Source organism: Panicum virgatum, chromosome 9N (assembly GCF_016808335.1).
Source record: "Panicum virgatum strain AP13 chromosome 9N, P.virgatum_v5, whole genome shotgun sequence".
Lineage (NCBI taxonomy): Eukaryota > Viridiplantae > Streptophyta > Magnoliopsida > Poales > Poaceae > Panicum > Panicum virgatum.
Genome location: NC_053153.1, coordinates 65,351,606 through 65,368,199, shown reverse-complemented (window position 1 = coordinate 65,368,199; position 16,594 = coordinate 65,351,606). Strand labels below are relative to the sequence as shown.

Genomic DNA, 16,594 nt, shown 5'->3' with positions numbered 1-16,594 from the left:
ATTTAGGGAGTCTGCAATAGTAATATCTAGTACTCCCTCCATTCAGTTTTGATAGATATATTTTCATATGACACAATGACCAAGGGTACCACAAGTGTGCTTATCAATCTAATAAATGCCACAGACTTTTTTGTTGGTCATCCAATGTTTTAACTAGGAACTCCTTGTAACTAGTGCTATTTATTGCCAATATCCATGCTAATAGTAAATATAGCTATCATTTTTGAACATTTAAGTTTTTGAAATATAGCTATCAAAAGTGAATAGAGGGAGTATTAAATATTTAGTTTGTTGATGTAGAAGTAAAAAAAAAAATACTATTTTATACTGATGGACCCACCAAGCCCGGTCCTTAGGGGGGCAAGAGAGGCCGCCGCCCCGGCCCCCAACACAAAAGGGTCCCATGACATGTACTCTCTCCATTTCAAATTATAAGTCATTTCAAAAATCTTGAAGAGTCAAATTTTTCTAAGGCCCTATTTGGGACCGCGATGGCGTCGCGAATGAGCAAGAAAAGCGAAAAAAGTATGCCGAACGCTTCGCGACAGACACGCGTCCGCTGGCCGCGTGTGAAGGCAAAACGCGGGATTTGACCTGGGCGGCCAAAAATCGGAGAAGCAAGCTCGCGGCCGCTTATCGCTTATTCGCCTCGCGCTTATCGCCCACGCAGTCCCAAACATGGCCTAAGTGTGACCAAATTTATACAATAAAATAATAATATTTACGATATCAATTAAGTAACATTAGATTTTTTATTAGTTATATTTTTATAGTATATCTATTTAATGTCATAAATATTTGTGTTTCTCTTTATAATTTTGGTAAAACTTTGAAATGATTTGACTCTCCAATATTTTTTGAATGACTTGTAATTTGGAACGGAGGGAGTATGTATGCAGGAATGCAGCAGAGGTATAAGTAGATTCTACGACGCGGAGCCTGCTCGTCTCGTTGATTTTCGTCTCTGTTTTTTTGGGGTGATTGGTGCATCACGGAGAGGCAGCGTGCAGGCGCTACGCAACACGTCGGTGGTTCACCTTGCCAGTCTGTTACCGCTGTGGCCGATCATAGTTCGCGGGCGCACCCTCGGGGCATGCCGGCCATCATTTTACATTGATCACGTGTCCGACGGTCATGCCCTCCGATCCTCTAGCCTCCGGTCTCCTCGAATCACCGTCATGCAGGGCCGCATGCCGCATCCAAGAAAGCAAGAAGCAAGTCAGGAATCGGAGGAGTGAGGTAGTAATTTTCAATTTTTGCCCATAGCTAGTCCTGCTACGCACCAGCTCCAGAAATTAGATTAATTGGTATTTCATGTGTTAATAATCAATTTATTGGACATTAGTGACTGAGTGAGGAACGGATGATATTTGAGTTTAAGTTCTACATAGAAATCATCTCATCTATAAAAAAACCACTTGAAGGTCTAGGATTCTTCCAGTTGCGGCTTCCATTCCGTCTCTTTCCAGTATTCGCTATGATAGTTCGGACATGGAACAACCACTTGAAGGTCTAGGATTCTTCCACTCGTTTTTTAAGAATGCAAACCGGGCCGCTGGTTGGGGGACGAGACACGCAAAGTACGGCACCTTACGATCACCGCAAGGAACGTCTCGTCTCTGCGGATGCGGATGCGGATGCGAACCTTCTTTTTAATTCATCCACCGCTGCGGAGAGAGGGCAGGAACGAGCAAAGGCAGCTCGGGCCGAGGAATGCCGATGGATGATGTGTTCTTTTGTGCGCGCTCGCTCGTCTGACATCCCATGCATGGACGACGGGAATGAGCGCCGCCACACCCGATGTATTGTGCCGTGGGAACCACGTGGGGAAAGGGAAAGCAGCCTGCTGGGTGCCTAGGACTAGGATAGACGGATGCAGTGGGGGATCACACGATCAAGTAGTCCGAGTCGGCTGAAACCTTGTTTGTGTGCGCGCCAGCGCGCGGGATGCAAATGCAAGGGGGTAGTGGAGTTGATTGGAGATGGTCTTTGTTGCCGGATATCGATGGCCTGGATGCTTTGGCTGTGCTGGCCACCGGGGAATCGATATTACCTGCTTCGTTTACACGGCAGGCTGCACCGCACTCGCAGACTCGGCCCTACCACCGGGAAACCGCTGGCATGCAGTTGGGTGGAGTATTCTGTCCGTTCTAAATTGAAGATGTTTCGGTAAATTTAGAGCTATGTATTCAGATATAGTATTTGTCTACGTAAATAGTGAAAAATTAGATTTTACCAAACGATTGTTTTTTTTTTAATTTGGAACGGAGAGAGTATGCGGCAAATCGAGTGGAGGCGTGGAGCACCGAACCCACGAGCAGAGAAAAGGGAGCTGGACTAAAATCTGCCGCCGGGCGGTAGGATTTTCCGCGCCATGGCCCATTGAGCCGCCTTCGGCCCAATTCATTCTTTCCTTATGGGCCCTGTTAACCGTCGCGGCCCAGCTATTGCAGAGAGAGAGAGGACGGTCCGTTCGGTCGGACCCGAAACGAATGGACACTAGTAATTAATTTTAACTATTAATTACGGATATTAAATAAAGACAAGTTACAAAATTAACTCTATAATTTCTGCGCTACTTCGCGAGACAAATCTAATGAAATTTTTCACAGTATAATTATAGAATAGTTACTGTAGCGAATCATATATTAATTAGACTCATTATATTCGACGCGCAAAGTTGCATCCATCTGTTTAAAAGTTTTACAAATAAATTTTATTTTAATATTTCATGTATGTAAGATTCTCTTCTAGCGCTAGATGTGCTAGGGTAAACTTTCATCTTGTTCGGCTGACCGTATGAATAGTGTAGAATTGGTAGAATGAATAATATTATGTAAAAGAAAATAAGTCGAGATAAGCCAAATCTAGATAAACCGAAATGCCTCTTGTTTCGGCAGGGGACGGTGATGTGACGTGGGTTAGTTGCGTGCAACCGCATCAGTAGTACAACTGTTTTTTTACCAAACAAGGCCAAAATTTCAGAAGGGCTCGGGTCAATACGTTGGATAACGCATAGGAGACGGACCCGACCCCGACGAGGCGACAGACAAGCGCATTACACACACGAGACGTGACCATGTGTCGTTGTCGCACCGTCACGTAGGAGCTGTTCCACAAGGCGGGCTCTTCACAAGAAAATCAATGGAGCTTTACACCTGTGCACCTCTGGAACTGCCACTTCGGTTCGCGCCGAGACCCTTCCAGAGCAAAGAAAGCCGCGGCCGGGCCACGGCCACCACCTCCAAAACCCGACGAGCGATCGGCCAGCAGCACCGAGCAGACGCCAGAGCCCGGACGGAACCTTTCAGCTCACCCATCAGCCGTGTCACCAGCTGATCTCGCTTCTGGAAGGCCGACCGTACCGCATCGCATGGCGACGAGCCCGCCGGCGGAGGGGAAGCCGTGGGAGCTGGCGGCGCACCCGCGGCTGCCCAAGGGGACGGTGGTGGCCGTGGTGGTGCTGGACGGCTGGGGCGAGGCGCCGCCCGACCCCTTCAACTGCATCCACGCCGCCGACACGCCCACGCTCGACGCTCTCAAGAAGGTACGCGGCCCACTCAGCCTGGGGCTGTTGCCGCCGAGTTGCGTGCCGCGCGCGATCGCGGGCGTTCGCTGATGAACTCTGCTCGCGTACCATGCCAGGCGGCTCCGGCGAGGTGGAGGCTCATCAAGGCGCACGGCACGGCGGTGGGCCTGCCGACGGACGACGACATGGGGAACAGCGAGGTCGGCCACAACGCGCTCGGGGCGGGCCAGATATACGCCCAGGGGTAAACGCTCTCTGCTAGCTCTCCGGTTTCGTTCAACTTTCGATCAGCTGACGTCGGTCGACCACGACGGCGCAGGGCGAAGCTGGTGGATCTGGCGCTCGCCTCCGGGAAGATATACGACGGGGAGGGCTTCAAGTACATCCGGCAGTCTTTCGACGACGGCACCCTGCACCTCATCGGCCTGCTCAGCGACGGCGGCGTGCACTCGAGGTTCGACCAGCTGCCGGTTTCGTTGCTGCTACCGCTTGCTCCTGCTGGCAGGTTCCAACTTCCAAACGTCCCCAAACTGGTCGCGACACACAGCTGACGGTTACCGTCTGCCGCCTTCTTTCTTGGCAGCTGCTCCTGAAAGGGGCTAGCGAGCACGGGGCGAAGAGGATACGCGTCCACGTCCTCACGGATGGCCGCGACGTGCTGGACGGCAGCAGCGTCAGGTTCGTGGAGATGCTAGAGGAGGACCTCGCGAGGCTGCGGGAGAAGGGCGTTGACGCGAGGGTCGCGTCTGGCGGAGGCAGGATGTACGTCACAATGGATCGCTATGAGGTAGTACTGCTACCACTATTTGTCAATGTGTTTCGATTTGGATCGTTGGGTTGTCAGCTAGTAGGAGTAAAACGGTGGCTTGTTGCCACTCTGAGCATAGAGAAGAACGTTCGATCAGTTGCTGAACCGTGTATCCAATATTGTGAGAATTTTAGTTACCATGATAATTGTGATAGGACTGAGATTTCACCTAGAAGAAACAATCTGCAGAATACGAGAACCGCTGCTGCATTGTATTGGCCAGAAATCAGTTCTGAAAAATGAGTGCAGCTCAGCTACTCTGCATTTGTTGATTCGTACACCGCTGAAGTAACCTGTCTTCTTTCGCAGAATGACTGGCAGGTCGTGAAGCGGGGTTGGGATGCGCATGTCCTTGGCGAAGCCCCACACAAGTTCAAGAGCGCTCTTGAGGCTGTGAAAAAACTCAGGGAGGATCCAAAGGCCAACGACCAGTATCTACCCCACTTCGTTATAGTTGATGAAAGCGGAAAACCGGTCGGCCCGATACAGGACGGGGATGCTGTCGTGACGTTCAATTTCAGAGCTGACCGGATGGTGATGCTTGCAAAGGCATTGGAATACGAGAACTTTGACAAATTTGATCGGAGTTAGGTTCCCCAAGATACGCTATGCTGGTATGCTTCAGTACGACGGCGAGCTAAAACTTCCGAGCCATTACCTTGTTGCTCCCCCAGAGATAGAGAGGACATCTGGAGAATACTTAGCCCGTAATGGCGTTCGCACCTACGCTTGCAGGTAAATTTCTGTCTTGTTTAGTTGCCTCGTGTAAAGTTTTTGAAAAAAAAATCTTTCTACTTTTGAAGTACTAAACATAGACTAATCACAAAATTAATTACAGAACTCGTCTTTAAATCGCGAGACGAATCTAATGAGCCTAATTAATCTATCATTAGAGATTATTTACTGTAGCATTACTGTAGCAATTTAGCGTATAATTAGATTCATTAGATTCATCTCGCGATTTACAGACAAACTGTGCAATGCGTTTTTTATTTTATCTAGATTTAATTCTCCATGCAGGTGCCGGAAAAAATATTTAGATTTTTGAATTATGCAACTAAAAAGGGCTCTGTGGTTTTTCTTGTGAGAAGTCTTTGATCTGAAGGTCTGAATGTTACATTACTTGTGCATTGCTTGCTCATGTCTTTTCTATGTGAAAAAAAAATTGCAGTGAGACAGTCAAGTTTGGTCATGTCACCTTTTTCTTGGAACGGAAATCGATCTGGTTACTTCAACCCAAGTTTGGAGAAATATGAAGAAATTCCTAGCGACATAGGCATCCCCTTCAATGTTCAGCCGAAAATGAAGGCCTTGGAAATTGCACAGAAGGCAAGGGATGCCATCCTGAGCCGAAAATTTGATCAGGTAGTTCTTGGGTTAATATCTTCAAAGAAAAGAGCTTGGAACACTGAACACAAATGTAACTTATAGTTAAGCCAGGGAGTTCAAACACTAATAAGGACATCTTGTAGGTGAGGGTCAACATTGCAAATGAAGATATGGTTGGCCACACAGGAGACATTGAGGCAACTATAGTTGGATGCAAGGCAGCCGACGAGGCTGTTAAGGTACATGCGCATCATCTTTGCAATCCCCTAATCTATCTTACTGAGATTCCATAGTGATTGCTATCCTGTTGTAGATCATCCTCGATGCAATTGAGCAAGTGGGTGGCATCTTCGCACTCACCGCCGACCACGGCAACGCCGAGGACATGGCGAAGAGAGATAAATCTGGAAAACCACTCCGTGACAAGGACGGGAAGGTCCAGACCCTTAATTCACACACGCTGAATCCGGTAAGTGCACGGCACACGTCTCGGGATGCGTTAATCCATATATATGTCCCGGTCTGTCGGTGTGGTCTTAGGGTGTGTTTATTTGGTGAAAAAATTGGGTTTTTGGTACTGTAGCATATTTCGTTGTTATTTGACAAATAATATTTAATTATGGACTAATTAGGTTTAAAAGATTCAACTCGTGATAATTAATTAGACTATATAATTAGTTATTTTTTCAACTGCATTCATGTATGTGTACAAAAATTCGATGTGACGGATACTTTAGAAAAAATTTTGGGAACTAAACACCCCCTTGACTGAGCCTGAAACCATCTGCAGGTTCCAATCGCCATAGGAGGACCTGGGCTTGCCCCTGGGGTCAGGTTCCGGACGGACCTCCCAAACGCCGGCCTCGCTAATGTTGCGGCGACCGTCATGAACCTTCATGGCTTCCAGGCCCCTGATCACTATGAGCCAACACTCATCGAGGTCGTCGACAAGTGATTGTCCCAATCTTTTGCAGGTACCTCCCAGTCTCAAACTCTCAATAATTCATCTGCCGTCGCTTGCGAGTGCGGCGCAAGGCATGTGATGATGTATTGAAGCGTCAGTCTGTCCCTGATCTGTAGGCATGTGGTGATGTATTGAAGCGTCAGTCTGTCCCTGATCTGTATAGTTGACAGTCTCTTGAGAGATGTGTCATGTATGCGCTTCCTGCTTCGATCCAAAATAAAATTGCAACAGTGAGAAACTATGTTGCACCTGCAGAGTTTCCGATAGTTTGAGAAATTCTATGGGTTTGCCACGTCCGGGCGCATCACAGGCCGCTATACGAACACAAATTCACATCAGCTCCCGGTACCAACTACGGGTAAACCAAAACGATTTTGGTAGAAGCAGGTCTCTTGCGAGCCATGCAAACATATCGGTCATCTCAATCAGCTCGTAACCACTGTAAATGAAATTTACAGAAAAGCTGAAGCAAAGTATGACAACTCATAGGCGGAAGCTATATCAAATGGCAGGCGACCAGAGCCCAACACAGCAAGCTGGCACCGTCCCAACAATCAAATCGCAAACCATTCTCTTTTTACATCTATTAGGCATCCTGAACGGAGTTGGGATGAAACTATCCATGTATCTGCAGGGCAAAAGGCATATATGCTATCGAAGCTTCGAATCATTCGATCTGCTGCTCCGGAAGTTTGAGAGGGAGAAGAACGACCTTGATGCTGGGTACAAGGTGACGGATTAGAAATAGCGTAATTTTAGACGGCATGGTACATTACCTGACGAAAACTAACCTTTTGCTGATGCGGCAGCTCCAGGCCTCTCCCGTTGCTTATCTGAGTTCATAGAGTTGAAGCTGCCAATGGTTGATTGAGCTGCAAAAGAATAGGTCCAGATATATGAGTAGGATACATTAATAGCCTTGAACGTAAGAATGTGTACTCATGAACTAATTTGATCAAGCATAAGAAAGATGACATGATGTCATATTTCAGAAACACTCAAATGGTCCTCACATAACATATCTACCCAGTGACAGTATTAAGATAAGACTGCATATTTATTTTTCAAACTTGGATGCAACTACTATAAGGTCCTACACCATACACTATTATTCAGTATGATACAGGACCATCCTTTAGAACATGGTTGGTAAAGATACCTGATAAGATGCTATTAGTCTTTGAACCATCAAAAGTTCTCCGGCTCAAATTTGCACCATCACTAGTGCCTCTTGATTCTTCTAGTTCATCTTCTCCTTCAGAAACTACTGATGGGCTTGCCCAGCCATTAGTGTTGTTGTCTCCCTTATTTTTCCGAGCAAACTTTAGAAGTCTCTTGAGTCCTTTTGGAGAATCCTTTTGAAAAACTATTGCTGGTGGGTTTTCAGCATTTCCCCACTCAATAATTTCTGGTTCATTGCTATCTGCTTGCAGCATTTGTGACAAGGAATGACGGATTCTTGGGCTTGATGATGGCAATGGTGCAATTCCTGGGGAAGTCACATCCTCAGCCACTACATTTTCACTAGGGTCAGTGACTTCTTGTTCTTGATGCTCTACTTCTACCCAGGCAGCTGATGAGATGCCCATGTCCTCATCCGGAAGTTGTATGGCCTCATCTGCCTCATTGGTAGAGGGCTCAACCTGGTCACTGGAGCCCATTTCTGTAGCAGTTAAACTCGAGGCCGGTTTCTCTGTTTTTTCAATATTCAAGTCATTATCGAGCGAAATTTCTAAATTTTCATCAACATCATGTGCTGGTTGAGCAAGATCAGCCTCCAGTACCTTAGTAGTTGGCTCGGTTGTCATAGGAGATTGCTCCTTATCTTCAGCTTGATTAACACTTCCACTATCTTTATAGGACTCATCAAGTTGGGGCACCTTTTTCTTCACTGTACCAGAACCAACACTTTGACTAATCCCAGTGGCTTTCTTCAAGGGTTTGGACTCCAGTGGTACAACACTGCTTTTCTTTGAAACCTTACGCAAGCTTTCCTTAGTTGTTACACTTGATTTTTCTTCTGACGAAGGTGAAACTTTAGTTATTCTACTTGTCTTTGCTGCTGTTTTTGGCTTCTTCTCTTCTTGTCCCTTGATAGCTGGCTTCATAGCAGACACAGTTTCCTTCTTGTTCTTCACTGGTTGAATGGTTCTTTCCACTTTTGAAGCAGGCTGAGATGACGGATGTGTTGTCGGAGACCTCCTTCGGCTAGTTGGTATAGATGTCGAAGCCATCCCAGGAGAGCTTTTGGTTCTTTGAGTTGTAGTTGCTTTAGTCAAAGAACCTCCTGACCATGAACTATGTGTAGCAGGCGCAGGTGCAGGTGACGGTAATGGTTTTGGTGAGCTTTTTCTGACTGGTGTCTTTGAAGCAACTTCTTTGGGTAGGACTGGAGGTGATGAATTTCGCCGTGCCTTTTGTGGAACTGGTGAAATGCGTTTCTCTGTTACAGTGCCAGTTTTGGGGGTCCCTGCTGACTTCTTCTGCCCAACTGTATCCTTCAAGGGCTTGGAGCTCACCTCTTTTGTAGGCCGCCTTTTGCCTTTCTCAGCTGGAACCTTTGTGTCTCGCTTCTCTTTATGCTGACCATGAGTAACACCTTTCTTCTGATTGGTGGAATCGAAGCCAGCAGCAGTTGCATTAGCACCTGCAAACTTTCCAGGCATGACCTCCATCATTTTCAATAACATCTGATTAAGCTCAGCTTCCTTCTGGCGGTTCCACTCAGCTGAGGCCATTGCCCGATCACTACTTTCCTCAAATCCAGACTTTGTTTGTTCTGCACAAATATTATTAGAAACCACGCTCTCCGTTTCTGACACTCTGATGTCATGAGAATCAGCATGGGTAGTTAAACCTTCAACCTCAGATGCAACGAAATTCTTTGGTGCTTTATCTGGTTCAGCCTTCATTTCAGCTCCATCCTTATCTGTTTCGTAAGACAAGTTGTTTGATTTACTTTCAGAAGTGGAATCTGAGATTCTTTCTTCTGACTTGTCATTCAAAGAATCACCCATTCCTGCACTCCACCTTCTCAGGACAGACTTAGTAGCAAACAAGCCAGCTTTCTTATTTTGCGAATCTGGATTCTGATCCTTCTGCTTGCTCTCGAAAAGGTTAATTGCATCCTGCACACTCATTCTTCTTACGTTATTGTCAGATTTCCTTGGTGGCTGGTCAGTTTCACCATTGCAGTTACTACTTTCATCATTATCCAAAGGAATTCTCTGACTGGGAGGGAAGTAACTGAGGCTCTTGATGGCAATTGCCGTTGACCTACGTGATCCTGATCTCCCAATTTGAACCCTCCGCATTGGAGAAGCCGATCTTCTAGGAGAAGCAGATCTTACAAGAGGTCGGCTCCTTTCAACAACAGCCTCATCTTCATCACTGGACTCAGAGGAATCATCAGTTTCTGTCGAACTTTCACGCTCAATTTGTGCAAGCTTTGCTGGAGAAACATTGTTGGCAATAGGCCTCTGGAGATTGGTCTGAGGGCTGATATCACGAGTTTTATGTGCATTCTCACCCTTATCAATTTTCTCAGCTGTAGAATCCTGCTGTACAGGGAGCTCAGAGGGTTGACAATCCGCAACCAACAACACACACCGCATCAACCAACTAGCAAAAGAGAAAGACCAACAGTTAATTTCTTGTCTCAACTCAACTAAACAATTAAGACAGATCAAAAGATAGGACACGGCATACAAATATCAAGGCATACTAATTCCAAGTGACCAAGTTTGTCAGCTAATGAATGAATAGAAGGCACCAATGTAGCTAACTAGCATTATTTGTACCCTCTGGTTTTACAAGATTGAGTGACCATGCAGCGTACAATGCTATTTTAACATACCTAAACTCTGATGTTCCAAATCGCTGAACAAAAGCAGATAAATCAGAGATTTCTCTTGTCGACAAATTGGAACCAACTGCTCGATTCAATAAGACCAAGATCTCTTCCTTCAGTGCAGTCAACCTCAAATCCAATGCTCGAAGCAATTCGTTCCTAGCATATTTATTTTACCGTAAAAAGTGTCAACCAAAAGAGGTAGCACAGTAAAGTAGCAAGCAAACAGAAAGGAATTTACTTTGTAGCCTCAGACGAATTTGGCCCAACATTTCCCTAAAAGCGGATGTTTGAAAATGAAATGTAAGCTGATGGATCAAGAAAGAGTACAACAACGTAAAATTAAAGCCTTGCAGCAGTGCAAAATTACCTGTTGTGCAATGGCTCCAGTACCAAACAAGCCTCCTGCAAAAACAGTATACCATACCAAACTGAGGACACTGCCAATACAGGGCTGTCATGTCTGGTTACCAGGAATAAATATCACTGGAGCATTTAAAACAGCTCCTCTAGCAGTTTTACTGCTTATATATTTGATATTTCCAATGGTTTTTGAGTGTCCAACGGATAGTTTTGCCAGTGTACAATACTTGAGAGAAGCATGAATTGTACCCATCAAGACTAGATGAGTACTTTGGGATTAGGGTTTATCAACTAAAGTCAAAGCATCTAGTCAGACTAAACTAATTATTCTCAGAATTTACAACTGATAACTATTTCTTTGGTGATAATCAAGCAATTCATGGGCATAATGTTTGGAGGATTCATCGTCTGTAAAAAATTAGCAACCAAAACACGATACTTTTCACCACTGCTAAGATCAATTATGAGTATAATTACATTGCAAATGAAAATTGAAGCCTGCAACCCAGGAAACACATAGATGGTAAAATAAACCTAAAGCAACTGAAGCGGGTCAGTTCAGTGACTCAAAACAATGAGGGGGTCATAATGCATGCATATCTGTTATTCATTAAAAAAAGTTTTGATGCTCTCTCAAATAGTAAATAACATTCGAAGAACCAGATGCTTGTTTACCTGTCAAAGCACCACTAGTAACATTTTGTTGCCCCTGCAAAACAAATTCACTTCTATTATTAATGCCACGTGCATTCAAATGTTCAAGTGAAATTAGCTGAAATATTTTGTACCTTAATATAGAACAACTGATGAAACTTTCTAGTTTCCTCCAGCTGTGACATCTCGTCTAAAACTCCATTGACCGATTTTGATGTATCAGATGAATTAATGATATGCAAGAATCTGGTGGTGCAGCTCAATTTAGTCATACTTACAACTGAAAGAAATATAAACAACTAGAAAGGCTGCAAATACCTCTGTATCGTCGATTTCGTAAACCAGGAAGACCCTTCTCCATCACCAGCCAATAATAGTTCAAAAGTGCCACTTGATGAACGAGACTGGAATTTTTTGGCATCTTCCAGGTGCAGAACTAACTGATCGAAAGGACCAGATGCTATCCGTTCTGTATTCCCCTTACTGCAAGCAATTGCCTCATACCTATACATGAGACGCAAGAGGGGCAGAATTATGCTTTATACCCAATTGTTAATCATAATAGCCCGGCATAACAACAAAGAAAAGCAGCTTTGTACTTGACAAGATGTAACTACAAAAACTGAAGGACAGTTACTTCTAAGATATGCGAAACTCTCTTGTGGGAAAGGACTGTAAGAATATATGTAATGCTGGAGCATCACACGAACCGGACAACTTTTGAAAATTCTTAAGAACAACATTGCAAACAGGAGCCTAAAAGCAAATGTTAGAGAAACAGTGATTAAGCGTTGCGCATAAATATGCGACCAATATAAGCCAGCATGTGTTCACCTGTTGTCAGGCGAGGATACTTGGAAGACAGCAGAATCGAGCTCCACGTTGCTAGCAACTTTCCCGTCCATTTTGCTCACAACCGTGAATGGTTGCCGCTTTCAACACTACAACTCATGCAAACACAGCCAATTCCTCATCCACTTCAAAGCCCTGCAAACAAAAGGAAGGACAGATAAACCTCAGCAATCCGGCAACAAGGAAGTGTGTTCCAGATGAATCGGTTGAAATGCCATAGCCAAACCCCCAGACGGCGATTGTACCGGAACATATAACCCTACATGCTCCAAGTACCAGATCTGTAGCAGCCACTTTCAACACCAAGGGATTGAATAAGCCACGAATCCAAAACCCAAAGCCCCCCGAGATCCAGCCGCAATACGCCACGATACGAAAGCCTCTAGCCGACAGGAAGCGGATCCGGCGACAGCGGCCGCTCGCCGACCCACCCAACGCTTGGAGCGGAAGCAAGTCACCGGGAACCGCATCAAAACACCCCCGAGAAGAAAAAGCGCCAGAAAAAAAAATCGCAGCAGACGAGCGCCTCACCAGATCGAGCGCCCGCTTCCAGCGTCCGGTCCGTCCGGCGGCGCCGCGGTCCGGATCGAGAATTCGAAATGCTAGTCGGGAATTCCGTGGTGCCCTTTTCGCTGCGGAGCGGCAGCGGAGCAGGGCGGGGGAGCCGGGCGAGTGGGAGTGATGGGCGGAAATGGACGCGAGGAAAAGGGACAAGTGGGGAAGCCTGGGTTTAAATGGCGGAGGGGTAGGGTGGGGATGTGACACTGTGGTTCGCGGGTATCTGCCGTCCTGCCACTGGTGTGGTGTTTCGTGCGCTCCGTTCCGTGGAGTGCGCCCTGCTGGGGTTCGAACGCGGTGGGGAGTGGGACGGAAGCGGGCCGCGTCGGTCGGTGGGGAGGCGTCCCGTCCCGTGCGGCGCATGGACCAAAATGCCCTCCGGGGGAATTAGAAGCAGGAGCTTGGAGTACTGGATTAATTATTGGCCGGTGAGTGTCTTTGAATTTTGACGTAATCCGGGACACAGCAGATTTAGGCTTGAGCCATGCAATCAAGCGAAACGTGTGCCCCGTTCGTCTGAAATGGTAAAATCTCGGACAAAAAGGCGAGAGTGAGGACGCCACACGTCCACAGCACCAATCCAGTGCTCCCACTGCGGTTTACCCCCATCCCGCTGGAGAAGGTTCTAGCACGGGCACGCACCGGGCGGTCCCGTCTGCCTCGGGTTGGTAAAGGCCGTCCTCTCGTGTCTCGTCTCCCCACTCGACGATCGACGAGCCCTCGATTTGTCATCCCCGGAAAAGGACCGGTGGAGGGGGTACGGGCTGCCGTCGTCGCCTTCCGTAACGGGACGCGCCCGGCCGCCGGGCGCCGCCCAGCGATCCGGCGCCACGAGCCCACGACACGCTCCCCCACCCCCTCCCCTCTCTGCCTCTATCCATCGCCAGTCGCCAAGCGGACATGTGCCCCCGCGCGGGCGCGGCGCTGCCGTGCTCTGCCTGCTGCCCACGTGCCGCCGGGGCCCGGAGAACACCACCACCTCTCGCCGCCCCCCGCCCGCATCTCCGCCGGAAATCAGGAAGACAGCTCGGGTCGTAAACTCGTCCGTCGTCCGTGAGTGCTGGTCACCCGTGTCTCCGTGTGACGACGACCGCATGGACGCGTTTTATTTTTCTTGAGCACGACCGAATGGACGCGTTACGTGCCTGGAGCCCTGGACGGCTGAACCGGCGGGGGCACGAGGTCAAAACACTCCTCCTCAGGCCGCAATAATCGCGGGGGAAGGGTCCCCTGTTGCAGGATTGCAGCGACCGTCCGATCCTCTGTCGCTGGGATGTGCATTGCGCGGCGCGCATCGACTCGTCAAGGGACAAACCATCTCCAAAAGATTAGATAAACTTGGTTGGTTAGGTTAAAAATAAAAATAAAAAGAGAAAAAAGCTCCATCCAATAAACTCTCTATACTACTACACTCAGTATTCAGCTCGCCATCCCACGCCCCTCACTCGGAAAAAAACCGAGCCCGGTCCGCTCTGTACGCCCCTTCTGTTCCCGCACCGCCCCTTAGGTCTGAGCAAATATAACCGAGAATCAAATCAAAAACCGAGAACCAGAACCGAACCGAACTGAGATCGAGAATTTTGGTTCCTCTTCGGTTCCTGGCTCAGGAACAGAAGTACTTAGTTCGGTTGCGGTTCCTAAGTCGGTTAACTGAAAAACCGATCCATTGTACATTTAGCCTATCAAACTATTAGTTTGTAGTCTGTTGTGAGTGTGAAACACTGAATTGTTTATGATTGTTGCTTGTTTCCTTTGAATTTGAGAGAACCATAATAATAATATCTTGTGTTGTTGTTTTATGTTGAATTGCCACTGTTGATTGCATGAAAAATAAGGTGAAATGTTGTCGAAATTTGCTATTGAATGAGCTATTTTTGGTGCATCATGGAAGTTCGGTTCCATCGATTATAACCGGAACCGAACCGACAGGAATCGAAACCGAAGTTCCTCGGTTCCTAATTCTGAAAAGAACCGAATGATTCATGTTTTCTAGGAGAGTACGCTTTCGAGGAACCAAACTCCTTCAAGATCCGAGGATGTTCTAACTGAACGCCCAGGCCTGCCGGCCCTATCCGCCCTGAAAGCATCTAGGCCCCTAATTCGAGTTTTAGTAATTAATGATAATGGTTTGTGGATTAACGATTTCATTTGAGATAATGAGTATAGGTTGATTCATGAATGAAAGAGATTTGGTTGTGAACGTATGGAGTTTTTGGAGATGATGAGCAAAGCTCGGGCTCAAGGCAAAGGTATAAAATAGGTTTTTTGTATTTTACCGGTCACAAGGCGTTTAGTGGATGAAAAGTGACCGGATTTGTTGGATAGATAGTCGTACTATCAAGAGGGGTTGTGTACTCGTGCTTGACGGGTCCTTAGTGCCATTTTGCTCAAAATGTCTAGTTGCATGCATGAGGGCTAACGGCGTTTTGAAAAGATTTGAAAAAGAACAAGTTTGAGAGCTGACTGCACAAGCGCGGACAGTCCGCCCCCTGGGGTGCGGTCGGTCCGCAATCGTTCCAGAGAGCATGTTTGGCTCTGGTGGTTTTTAGAGGTGACTGGCGGACAGTCCGGCCCAGGTGGGCGGACGGTCCGCAGCTCTAACTCAATTTGTACCAGAGAGGGTGTTTTCTCTGGTTGGGCTTATGATCTGTGCGGCGGACGGTCTGCCGGCTTTTTGACAATTTGTACCAAAGACATTATTGTCTCTGGTGGATTTTCAAGGATGAACTGCGGACGGTCCGCTCCTGAGGCGCGGACGGTACGCAGGCTAATTTCAAAGTTGTACCAGAGACGATGTTCGTCTCTGGTGGTGTGGAACACTCACTGCGGACGGTCCGCACCTGGGGCGCGGACGGTCCGCCAGGGCTTAACGGCTAGTTCTGATACGCATTAAATGCACTCTGACTCACTGGTTTATAACGGCGGACAGTCCGGTTTTTGAAACGCGGATGGTCCGCGACTTCGCAGAAAAGAGTGTAACGGCTAGTTTTTGAAGGGTGTCTATATATACCCAATGCCCGGCCATTGGGTGTCTCTCTTGGCCATTTGGACTGCATACTTGACGTCATAGAGCTAAGGTATCCCTCTCTCACACACACTTGCTTAGATATTGCATTCTTGAGAGTGTGAGGGCCTTCTAGTGCATTACATCAATAGTTTAAGCTTTGTGGCACTAGGGAAACTTCAAGCAAACGTCATCGACTTGTTACTCTTGGGAGTTGCCGCTCCCTAGACAGCTTGGAGAAGATGATTTCTTGGAGCACCTCCAAGGAGATTGTTGAGGAGCCCTGATTTCGGTTGTGAGAGGTCTTGTGCTCACCTCACCGGAGTGGTGAAGAGCAACTCTAGTAGAATCGAGGTGTGGAGCGGTTCCTTGATTCAAGCCGGCTCAAGATCAAGAGGTTCTTGATAGAGGAGCGGTTGATTCTTGGAATCCACCTCAACGTGAATTAGGGGTGACCGGCAAGTCATCGACACCACAGGATAATTTCTTGTGTCAAACTTGGTTACTTCTCTTGCTCACTTTTATTCTTGTCTTTACTTTGAGAAATTTACTTTACTAGAGCTTGATTCGTATCTTGTCACCCTAGGTTGCAAAACCCATCCAGAGATAGTAATAGCATGACATAAGGCTTTCCTTTGTTACTAATTAAATTTCTTTAGTGTTATTGGCTTTAGTTTTTAAAC

The 16,594-nt window shown here is 46.9% G+C and overlaps 1 protein-coding gene and 1 pseudogene across 2 annotated transcripts; one reads left to right on the top strand and one right to left on the bottom strand.

Moving 5' to 3' along the window:
- The first annotated feature begins 3,182 nt into the window (after window positions 1-3,182).
- LOC120692542 lies at window positions 3,183-6,876 on the top strand (annotated as a pseudogene).
- An 89-nt stretch (window positions 6,877-6,965) lies between these two features.
- Window positions 6,966-13,055, bottom strand: LOC120692541 (serine/arginine repetitive matrix protein 1-like). 2 transcript variants are annotated; one of them, XM_039975865.1, is made up of 11 exons: window positions 12,881-13,055; window positions 12,332-12,484; window positions 11,816-12,001; window positions 11,632-11,743; window positions 11,519-11,552; window positions 10,851-10,885; window positions 10,722-10,756; window positions 10,487-10,639; window positions 7,790-10,251; window positions 7,422-7,502; window positions 6,966-7,349 (listed from the first exon to the last, which is right to left on the bottom strand). In XM_039975865.1, exons 2-11 carry the CDS (start codon window positions 12,400-12,402, stop codon window positions 7,282-7,284), a joined length of 3,237 nt encoding a protein of 1,078 aa, XP_039831799.1. In that variant the 5' UTR covers window positions 12,403-12,484; window positions 12,881-13,055; the 3' UTR covers window positions 6,966-7,281. The 2 variants fall into 2 exon arrangements, with proteins under 2 accessions (XP_039831799.1, XP_039831800.1); XM_039975866.1 differs by lacking the exons at window positions 12,332-12,484; window positions 12,881-13,055 and having other exon boundaries at window positions 11,632-11,687; window positions 11,816-11,958.
- Between the last annotated feature and the right edge of the window lie 3,539 nt (window positions 13,056-16,594).

Excerpts from the sequence above, each read along its gene's own strand:
- LOC120692541 (XM_039975865.1), bottom strand. The coding sequence starts at position 12,402 with ATGGACGGGAAAGTTGCTAGCAACGTGGAGCTCGATTCTGCTGTCTTC. Across the intron at positions 12,002-12,331 it reads GTATCCTCGCCTGACAACAG|GTATGAGGCAATTGCTTGCA; the intron begins GTGAACACATGC and ends TCTCATGTATAG. Across the intron at positions 10,640-10,721 it reads AATTCGTCTGAGGCTACAAA|GAACGAATTGCTTCGAGCAT; the intron begins GTAAATTCCTTT and ends TAAATATGCTAG.